Source organism: Amborella trichopoda, chromosome 4, assembly GCF_054954075.1.
Source record: "Amborella trichopoda isolate Santa Cruz 75 chromosome 4, AtrichopodaSantaCruz75HAP2 v2.0, whole genome shotgun sequence".
Lineage (NCBI taxonomy): Eukaryota > Viridiplantae > Streptophyta > Magnoliopsida > Amborellales > Amborellaceae > Amborella > Amborella trichopoda.
In genome coordinates this window covers 3455593-3467206 of record NC_142339.1, presented here as the reverse complement: position 1 = coordinate 3467206, position 11614 = coordinate 3455593, and the positions used below count along the sequence as shown (strand labels likewise).

The 11614-nt window shown below is 35.5% G+C and overlaps 1 protein-coding gene across 1 annotated transcript; it reads left to right on the top strand.

The window, feature by feature from the left end:
- Window positions 1–2972: 2972 nt before the first annotated feature.
- Window positions 2973–6599, top strand: LOC18439346 (Ribosomal L18p/L5e family protein). Its single transcript, XM_006849512.4, has 2 exons — window positions 2973–3410; window positions 5422–6599. Exon 2 carries the CDS (start codon window positions 5428–5430, stop codon window positions 6499–6501), a length of 1074 nt encoding a protein of 357 aa, XP_006849575.1. The 5' UTR covers window positions 2973–3410; window positions 5422–5427; the 3' UTR covers window positions 6502–6599.
- The last annotated feature ends 5015 nt before the right edge of the window (window positions 6600–11614 follow it).

The following is an 11614-nucleotide window of genomic DNA, read 5'->3' as shown; positions in this document are numbered from 1 at the left end:
TCTTTCAATACTATTGTTTCGGTGGGACACATTTATAATCCGTTTGAATTTTTTCCTGGGGTTAGTTGCATGTTCGAGAGGTTACATTTATAAAATTTGGAAAAATGACCACCATACCTTGGACAGAAACCATTTGAGATTTGAGCAATAACGACCAGTGTTGTTGGCCACAACGATTTAAAATCTCATTTTGAAATAGAATAGGTTAAGGTAGTGATTTAAAAAATGCCGGGTCGACACATAATCACTCAGTTGGATCAGGGAAAGGGTCACCCTGTGTCAATTTTGTCAATATATATAAAATCATCCGGGTTTAGAAGAGAACCGCCAATTTGCTATAGTAAAACACTTATGCACTGATCCAAACCGGCAATTTGCTATAGTAAAACACTTATGCACTGATCCGAACCGGTTTTTGGCTGGTTCATTATTTTTTCCACATGATAAAATGACGATCTGAACCACCGATTCACTGATTTGGTTGTGTTTTTGCGATACCCGATCCTAATCATCGATCTGTTTTTTAAATCACTAGGTTCAAATATAAGAATAGACTCAATGGCAACTCTTCACATATTATGTGATACACAAAGGACCTCTCTTGTAAATTTGAAATTCAAAGAGTAATTGCATTCCCCTAGCCTCTGATTTTTTGGCAAAATGTTCCCCGATTGATCTAAACAGCTCAAACCTGCAAGTAAGAGAGCAATGTATGGACAGTGTTAAAAAACTCCGCTCGAGCTGACTACTTGGCCAATGCCCCAGCCGAGTACTCACTAAGTACAAGTAATTATAGAGCCGAAAATTACTAAAAAATAAAAAATTCAAAAAATGGAAAAATATATGCAAATGTAAAATTTAACAAAACATAACCAATTGTGGTTAAAAAAATAGTTGAAAAATATATTTTTAAAAAATGAGGCTGTGATGGGAGGTATTTTTGAAATTTTCTAAAAAAATATAGAAAAATATAAAAATAAGTCTTAATGATCAAAATACTTTATACTTCTAATCTTTGCCAAAACCATAAAAAACACAAATAATCATGTTACAAATATATTTATTATTAGTTTTAAAAAAAATTATATTTTTTTAAAAAAAAAATTAAGACCTCCAACTCATGATAACTCAGGCTCGGCAAGGGCCCGATACCAAGTAACTAGCCAGGTTGAAAAGAAGAGAGTGCATGTAGCATATGTTCTAACAGGAGCATAACTCACGGGATAACCACAAATCAAAATTCAAAATTAAGGGTTTGTTTAGTTCGTATGAAAACTTGCATCATGAAATAATTTTCAAATAAAACATGCAGGTTTTTTTTTTAGAAAAGCCGAGCTTCATTATGATAATGAAAGTTACAAGGAAAAAGAAAACAAAGGAGAAAAAGAAGTGGGGAAGAGGAGAAGAGAAAAGAGGAGGGGGAAAAGGAAGAGGGGAAGAATAAGAGAAAGAAAGAGGAGAACCCTCGGAATTAGTCAAGAGGTGGCCTCATTAGTCAAGAATCCGCCGCAGAATTAAATCCACGGACAACATGGTCGAAGGAGACCTCGATCCCATAAAGCAATAGTCGGATTTTGTCCATGAGACCACTCAACCTCCAAGGAGTGGAAGCCGGGCAAGAACCCCAAGTTATGACATTGGTTGAATCACCCTTAACGATAACCCTATGAATAGAGGGATCCAAGGGGGCCACACCCTTTCGAACCGCCTAGAGCTCAGCTCCATTGGCCTCACATTGATGCAGTGTTTTTTAGTAGGCCCATATAACTGAACACAAATGAATTAGAAGGAGATCCCCATAGTCTGCAATAGGACCCTTTACATTGCCATCAAAATTCAGTTTAACCCAACCCTTTGAAGGTGCTACCCAAACAAAACGTTTGTTGGAGCGAATGGGTTTGAAGAGCAGCAGCTGTGAGAAGTTAAAGAATATCAAGTCCCTGGGTACATCTTTAAGGGGAAGAAAAATATATACTTAGAGTGTGATCGATCACTTTATTGCTTCAATAAAAGAGGGCAGCTTTCTGTTGCATTCTTCGAAGGTTCTCAGGTTCCGCTCTCTCCAAAAGTTCCAAGTAACATCAACAATTGAGATCCTCCATAGCTGAATTCCCAAGGAGGAGAAGGGACGGATCCACAGTTGTTGTAACCATGCATGTATCTCGGTATATCTGGGACCAATCCAATTTGCCGAGCTTAGCAACAAATCCCATTAGGCTGTGGCAAAAGGGCAGTGGACGAAGAGGTGGTCAATAGACTCCTCATCGCTTTTACAAAGCAAACAAACATTAGTGAGGATGAACCCCATTCTTCGCAGCCGATCAATAGTTAGAAGCATTTTATAGCCAAGAAGCCATAGAAAGGTCTTGACCCGATGGGGGACTGTGCATTTCCAGAGCTTAGCAAGGGAAGGCATGTCATCAATATAGCAGTCTCTAAGGATCTCATGGTACAAGGAAGAAGTAGAGAATTGACCATTAGGTTCCAGAGACTAGATTATCCTATATGTTTTCCTGGGATAGTAACAAAAAGCATACAATGATTCCAACAAATGCATGAAACTGTTCATCGATAGAAGCATCAACCCTCTACGTGCTAATCCTAATATCCCAAGCCAAATGATCGCCAGAAATAGTTACCAAATTCGCATGCATCTCATGTTCATGCATAGATAAATGAAACATACCGTTACACACAATTGGTTTGTACGTGCAACCAAGAAAATCTTATGCCATAGAAAAAAAGAAAAAGGGTCAACCTTATACTGTACGAGTAAGGTGCACCTAAAAAACCAATTAGAAAAGGTCGTTTTTATGCTGAAAAACCTCCAATCAATCATCTCCACCTTAAGGTTCATAGACATGAAAACCACAGATTTCTAATCCAAAAATAGTTCATTACTTCTAACACGTTATCTTGAAAATATCAAATGTTTATAGATTTACTTGATCGTCACAATTTTTTAAACTTTCATAATTGGGGGCAACAATAGTTTTTCATATTGCAAGGCTTTGCGGCAACCCAAACTGTACTTTCAAGATAGTTCTAAGTGCACCTTACTTCAATAATAGTATAAGATTGACACCTTATACAAAAGTCACCCGTAAAATAAATCCCACCTCCACACAAGGCGGGGTGTAAGTTCCATTTAATTTTACCGCAAGGGGGGCCTGAACCGAAAAAAACAAAAAAAAGCAGAAAACAATACAGAAAACATACAAACGGGAAGACCTCTCTCGAAAAACCCTTACCCCCGTCTCTTAACCCCCTGCGTCCTCTTTCACAAAGCCATTGTCTCTCAACCCTCTGCGTCCGACCCACAAGCTAGGATTCATTTGCAAGCATCATATAAAATACCTCATCTTCTTCAAGCAAGGATTCATTTGCAGGCTTCCACCTTCTTCAACAACGTAAGGTTTTTTTTTTGGCTGGTGTTCTTTTATTTTATTTTTTTGCTAGTTTTTCTCCATCATAAAGTAAAGATTCTTCACCAAACACGGTAGGGTTTCCCTCATACGAACCCTCTAAACAAGGGTATGAGTTTTATTCTCGTGATTTTCCTGGATTTTTCCCTCTAGACGGTGCTGATTTTTTTAATTACCAATGCAAACATTATCATTTTTTCAATTATTTCCCCACGGAAATTTTTTGTTTTTTTATTTTTGGCTTATTTTATTGAGTCTAGAAGCACAATTTGATCTGCAGAATAACGAGAGCATAGGTTTTTTTTTTGTTGTATTCTTTCTGTTTTTTTTTTTTTTTTCTTGCTGGTTTTTTTGTTGTATAGAAAGCATTTTGTGATTTTGCAGTGGGGCTTGTTCATCATCATGAAATTACACAATTAATTTGTTGAATTTTTCTTTTTCAATTTTATCCTAAAACTAGAAAGATTCTACTCAAATGCTTCCTGAGTTAATTTCCCATGAATTTTAAAGCTATGTTTTGAATGCTTGAATATTAGAATATGGATTATTTTCCGTTTCTTTTCTGCTGATATGCTTTTTTATTATAATCTCACAATAAGCAGTTTGACAGTGGCATAATTATGTTGCTTTGTTGGATATTAATGCCATGTTTTCATTTCGTTATTTTATTAATGCTTATTTGAAGGGCATAAAAGTAGTTATGCAATGCTAGTTTTTAAATTTCTAGAAATCTATCTAAATTATTGAAATAATTTGTTTACACCAAATGTTTGAAACATTGTAAAAGAGTAACAGTGAACATCGTGAAAAAAAAAAACATTGTAAAAGAGTAAAAATGTTAATGCATATTTTTTTTTCTTTTCACAATCAATTTTTTTTTTTCTTTTTCTGGTCTTTTCTATATAAGATAATTACTGAGAAAGTCTAAGGGCATGTGAAAAGGACGGTCTACCTTCTGTATTTGATTTTATACTGATTTTTTTAATTTTCTATGCAAATTTTTTTTTTCCATAATTTTCCCATGGAAATTTGTTGCTTTTTTATTTTTGGCATATTTTATTGAGTATAGAAAACAGTTGGATCTTTTTGTGGGTTAGCAAGAAATCTTGTAATGAGCCTTAAATCTCTTGATTATGATCATTCAATCTCAATAGAGTATCTATTACATGGGGGGTTTTTTCATGTTATTATTCATGTTACAAAATGCTCTTTTTGTGGCTTTTTACATGCTTTCTTTTCAGTCTCTCTCTCTCTCTAAAAATTCATTGCTGTTTACTCCAAGAAATTTAATATCTATTGAAAGATAATATGAGTCGCAAACTCTAGTTTACTCATTTACTGTATATAAGTTAAGCTTCTTCACACGAATTTGTCTTTTTCTTATGAAAAAATGTTGAAAACTTGAGTGTAATTCAGATGAATCTTTTTCTTGTGAAAAAATGTTGAGAGCTTGAGTTTGATTCTTTGTCTTGTTATATTTGTTTATTTGCTTTGGTTTCGTGTTTTTTCATGTGAAAGTGAAAGTTACAAAAAAAAACATTTTTCTATATTTTTTGTATTTTTATTTGAAATACATAATTTTCTCCATTTTTCCTTTTTTCTATGTTTTCATTTTTATTAATTTTTTAATTTATTAGATTGGTTTGACTAGTGAACCGGCCGGTCCTCACTGGTTCCGTCACTGGTCCGGTCTTGACAACATGGCTTTCTGTATCGAATAAATTACCTGGACGAACTTATGCCAATTCTTTTCTGATCCATACCTCTGTAATTGGCTAGAAACTCTCATTTACTTGGTTGCCTCACGAATGGTTAATAGGTGCTTTGTACGGGGATTAATTTATTTACTTGTAGGAAATAATGGGAAAACAATCGGGTCTCTGTGTGTGTGTGTGAACTTATTTTTGTGTGGGTTGGTGGGTTGGTTCTCTTTACTTCTCTCAAATTCCTCGAAGTGATGATGAATTGACTGATCCGCTGTGCTTTTCTCCATTAGAACAAGATGGCGCTAACAAGGTCAATACTAAGAAGAGATCTTGCCACACCACTAATCATGAATGTATTGGGTTCTTATTTTAATTCAGAGGCTTTCGCCCTTCATGACACATGGAATGAATTAAGTTCACCAGGTTTCTCCAGGACGCAAAAGTTCAGCACCATCCATTTTACCCCTTCTTCAACCCCATCAAGCAAGACTTGCCTTTCTACCCTTTTTCCAACACACAGTCACTCCACAGGTCTTAATATTGAGCTAGTTGATCTTGACCCTTGGTGGGTTTCATCAGATGATGCCCAAGACTCGATAGAAACACATGAAGAAGCAAACAAAGGGAACACCCATGAAGATGGATCAAATTCTTCTTTAGTAGTGGACAAAGAGTTTGATTTTGATGAGATAGAGGACATGAGACTCCATGGTAATCTCTATTATAGGCTGGACAGGGATTCTCGAGAGTTCGAGGAATACAATTTTGACTTCCATCGAAGGAGAAAAACAAAAAAGCCCGAAGAGACAAGGGCCATAAACAAACAACCTGAAGCCAAATCCAAGCCACTAAAGACTCTTAGCTCTCTTGAAGTTGGAGAGCTCACCATGAATAAGAATCGGGCTTCACTGCAAAAAGCTGGTAATGGTTCTTTTAGTGCAAATGACGCTACTACTTGTTTGGTGGGTGATAAAAAGCTGCGTTCTCCAACATATAACCAACTCACTGACCCTTATATGCAACCCTTTTGCCTTGATGTATACATTTCAAAAAGCTCAGTTCGTGCTTGCATAATTCACAGAGTAACCAGCAAGGTTGTTGCAGTGGCTCATTCTATTTCTAAGGACATGAAGCATGACTTAGTTTCAACAAAGGATTCAATTGCTTGTGAAGCAGTGGGGGTTGTTCTAGCACAGCGTGCCATAGCAGACGATATACACAATGTAGTCTACACACCAAGGAAAGGGGAGAAGATTGAAGGAAAACTTCAGATTGTCTTGCAGTCATTGATTGATCATGGGATTAATGTCAAGGTTAAAATAAAACAACGAAAAACCACAAGGGTACATTGTCCAGATTATGTGAAGTAGCTGTGTGTTGTCTTGGCAATTGGATTCCTGTAATAATGTGTTTATAATAACTCAATTGACAAAATGTAATGGTGATTACCTTGCATTTCTTGGGTGAATGCCTTTTCTGGAAATCCATCATCATGGTGTACTGTGTACATTATGGGGATGTGTATGATTTGCCAAACACTATTGGAATTGAGCACGAATCAATTGCCATGAGTTAAGGAACATTGTTTCGCAGTAATGTGAACCGGACCTACTTCTAAAACTTATCATGCACCATACCTTCATACTCTTGTCCTCTTCAGGTCCAAGTCTGGGACTGACTAAGTTTTTAAAGGAGAAAAGGTTTTCGAGTCAGATTGACCCTGTGGGTTGCCAAGTCAGTACAAGTAGTGGACCCAGCGGCTTTAGTCCAGTTCTGGCTTATCCAGACTTATCTAAATCTGTGTCCCAGTCTACCTAAAAGCTAAACAGCAGGGTATGGGTCAGGTCCCGACCTAACCCATTTGCAGTCGTATGCAGGAGTTGTCATGATTTCATTCTCTTTCACACGAGTGGTCATGACCAGGCAGAGCATTAGCGCATATTTTTTGCATGAATGCATACTGCATTGGGCACACTGAATCAACATTGATATTATATCACTCCATTCATGGGCTGTGGTTTTTAATGCACATTTTTTATGTCACTTATGCATAATCTTGCAAGTATGCACTCTCATGCTGCATATTTCCATTCATAGGGTAAAGTAAACTGGCATGTGCTCACTCCCTCGATAACATTCACATGCAAGTAGCTCCGTCATTCATTTGCCACTTATTGGATGTGATTTACAGGAAGCCTAATGTTCTTGCTGTGCTTTTATGTTCCAGCTATGCTTTTATGTATGTAGCTTATATTGGTTTTTCATTGATTAAACTATGTTTTATAATATGATTATGAGAAGGGTAGCTGTGTATTTAAAGATATAAACAACATGAAGTTACCAAATTAGGTCATATGGGAGATAAGATGGGCCACTGCTATGTGTGTGGTTTCATACTTGGGGCTGGTCGTCTTTTATTTTACTGACATATCCTCTACTTGCCCATTCTCATTGTTTGATGGTGTTTGCTCATTTCTGTCTGGAGTAGAACTTTTGGTATGGGCCAAACCTATGTAGCACTAATTCATAGTAGGCAATATGGAAAAAAAATGCATCAAATAGAAATTGGTTTTACTAACAAGTAGGTAACCTAGAACGACTGCTTAGATGATTCGTTTGGAGGAAAGTCAAGTAGAGCATCATTGTGACTGGTTAAATGGTTCAACTTCTTTTTTTCTGTCTTTTGGTTAGCTTAGGAGGGATTCAGAGCTTGTACCACAGCTTCATATTGTTAAGCTTAGAAGGGATTCAGGAAATTCAAGTATGTGGCTTTTGGGCTTCTTTGGGATATGCTATAGACTTTTGAGGAGAACTCCTCGTCTATATCAGTGATGACCTCAGTTTGCGAAATCACAACAATTGCTTATATGGGACCATCATCGTCATCATCATCGAGCTTTATTCCAACCATCTGGGATCGGCTACACGTGTCCTGTTTCACCACATTGGTTCATGATTCATGAGAGATGTGACAGAAGTTTTAGGCTGGATGCCCAACCTAACACAGCCTCCTTCCTCATCCAGGATTGGGACCGGCCATGGCAGAGTTCAATTGCTTCTATGAGATGATGACCCTTAATTTAAGGTACGGATTGTTAAGCTATAAAATCAATGTGCAGTGAAACGATGTCTTCAAACATTGTACTTAAAGATACACATGCTCATCTGCCATCTCTGCACCACCATGTCAATATGAATATCCGTGCCATTTAAGTATCGATGAATCGAATGTTTGTAATTGGATGAAATTCTTTAATGGCATTTGTGGTCATTAACAACTTGAGTTCAATGCCTTTCCTCACATCCATCACTTGTAGAGCTTCTCATCTTCTAGACACAAGCACTTTGGTACAGAACTATCACCAACTGATCTCTCGGTTGCAAATTGTGAAAGGGGCAGATTATATAAACAGTTATACATAAGGAAATGGTCCTTTTGTTCATGTTCACATTTTGTATATTTTGATGTGAAAGCGATAATTTCATCGAGCCATGGACTTCTATAATTTGATGTGGTAGTGTTGTATCTCCCATTCATCTGTGTGTATATAAAAAAATTGATTTGAATGGTCTCTGTCTGTCTCCGTCTCTCTCTCTCTCTCTTGCTCAACAAGTTGATTTGAATGCTCTGGTGGAGGGAGCCGGCTTTTTCGTGAGTTTGAATTTAGAAAACAATATAGAATCAGCCATTTCTAGCAAAACATGCATATAGCTTAATAAAGCTTTAGACTGGTTTGAGTAATATCAGTTATATCTCAACAATGCTAAGCCTGTGATAAATAAAAGGATCTGGTTTCTATGTGGCTAAGTCCGCGTATGTAAAAATGCAGGCCTCTTAATAAATCTATTTTTGAGATTGATTTGAGGACTTAAGTTTTAAGGACATGTAATCTTTAACATTGTGATCATGAATATGAATAAATAAATAAAATTTTAAAACTTGAAATAGTAATTCTAGTAAGAAAATATTTGGACCGTTAGCTTTTAGGGAAATTATCGTAAATATATTTTAATTTAAGCTTAATTAGAAAAAAACCCCAAACTTTTGTTTTTGTCTAGTTTGCACCTTTTTTACTCATTTTTTATTTTTATTTTTTTTACCAAAATGACCGTCACAATAGTCGTATTACCGTAACACTTAGGGAATTTTATACGGTATTTTTAGTACCGTAATACTCAGGGCATTTTATACGGCATTTTAAGTACCTTATACGGCACTTAAAATGTTGTAAACCTGATTCTGTTTATCTCTTTCATCTTTAATTATTTTTATGTTTATCTTTTTTTTTTTTTTTAATTCTTTTTAATATTTATTTCTTCTTTCTCTCTCTAATTCTTTTTATCTCTTCTTTCTCTCTCTCTCTAATTTTTTTTTATCTCTTCTTTCTCTTTCTACAATCTCATCATAGTTTATATAGAGAGAGTAATCAAATACTGACTTCGGCTGTGCAAGACAGTGGACATGATCTATCTAAGAAAATGATGATGAGATTGTAGAGAGAGAAAGACGAGATAAAAAAGAACTAGAGAGAGAAATAAGAGATAAATATTAAAAAGAATTATAGAGAGAAAGAATAGATAAACATAAAAAGAATTAGAGAAAGAATAGATTGTAGAGAGGGAAAGAAGAGAAAAAAGAACTAGAGAGAGAAATACAAGATGAATATTAAAAAGAATTATAGAGAGAAAGAAGAGATAAACATAAAAAGAATTAGAGATGAAATAGATAAACATAATGAGAAAATGATTTACGGTATTTTAAGTGTTCTATAAGATGGGTTAGTTGTTACAATACTTAAAATGCCGTATAATAGGTTTTAGGGTTAGTTGTTACGGTACTTAAAATGCTGTATAATGGGTTTTAATTTTTACGATACTTAAAGTACCGTAATTGGCTTCACGGCCATGGCCAGAGTTTTACAGTACTTTACTTAAAGTACTGTAATATTACCTGAAGTTACTACGACATTTAAAATACCTGGTATAAAATGATAAGTATTATGGTAGTAAGAGTATCGTGAATGTTATTTTGATAAAAAAAAAATCGAAAATGAAGAAAAAATGTGTAGACGAGGTAAATGGAAGATTGGGGTTTTTTTTTCCAATTAAGCTTAAATTAAAGTATATTTGTGATAATTTCCCTAGTTTCTATTGTTTTTAGATGGAACATCTACTTGCATCCATCTTTCAGATGGATGCTGGACCGCATATGTAGAAATGCGGTCCAGTCTTTATAAATTCAAAATATATCTATTTTTTTTAACATCGTTCATCTAATGATAATAACGTCATCCAAAAAAATTGGAAATGAAAAAATCTTTCTAAGGTCTAGATCTGAGCATCTCATTAAAATGAATGGCCTATGTTAATTGGGTTAAAAAAATATTTTTTAGATTGTGTTTACAAGTTTTCTTTTTTGTAATTGTTTATTATAATAAAAGGAGTGTATATTTCAAAAATTGGATCAAATAGATAGCCATTAGATAGTTTTTTAAGGTTATTGCATCATATTACTATACAACGGATGCATGAAATCATTGCTCTTTTTCTAAATAAAAATCGAAATGGTACAATCTCAAAATCAGACATTCACCAAGAAAAGGAGGAAATAAGTTAGGATAGTCCACCGATGGTGGTCCCCTTGGGGCTTCTGAACAAAAGATGGATGGAACTTACGAACCTCTTTTTTTGCTTCTGCTTTGTACGGTAGTGGTCCATGAAATATTACTTTTAAGGCTTGCACTTTGTTATTGTGCCCTATTCATCATCATACTTAACGTTCATGGGGTGGGGTTGGCCTCTGAGAGAGAGTTATTGTGCCCAATTCATCATCATACTTAACGTTCATGTTGGGGTGGGGTTGGCCTGAGAGAGAGAGAGAGAGGAATGTTTGGGATGCTTAGCCCTGTGGTTGATCCGATGGGGGTATGGGTTTAGACCTAGACATTGGTCGTTGCAGGTCGGGTTTGGTCCACTTGACCTGGACCTAACTTGGGGTTCGTCCAGGTCTAAGTCTAGGTCTTGGTCTAGTTTGGAGCCTCGGACCAAACCGGTCTAGTTAACTCTCGGAAGTTTTCATATTTATATGTGTGCGGTCTTGAGGCAGCCACATCACATACAATGCGGTCAATAAATTTTGAAAAATAAAAAAATCATAAAAAACATAAGAATGCATAGACAAACACTAAGCTCTAATTTTTGTGCACTTGTAGGACATTTTCAAGTGACCTGATAGTCTCATAAATAGTGTAAAGTATTGACAATTAACAATTTAACATAAAGTCCAAAGATTAAAAATGCTTCACAAGCACAAGTTCACAACCACAACCTAAAACTAACTTTCAAACTCTAAAACCAAGAGTTCATAACATATAAAATATAAAAGATAGTAAATGAACTCATGCTCAATTAATCAATGCGTCAATTCTCAACTCTCAATTAGATAAGTTTGAGTCCCAATTACGAAATTAAAAAAAAAACAAT

Bases quoted from the DNA above. Each gene is read 5' to 3' on its own strand.
- LOC18439346 (XM_006849512.4), top strand. From the start codon at position 5,428: ATGGCGCTAACAAGGTCAATACTAAGAAGAGATCTTGCCACACCACTA.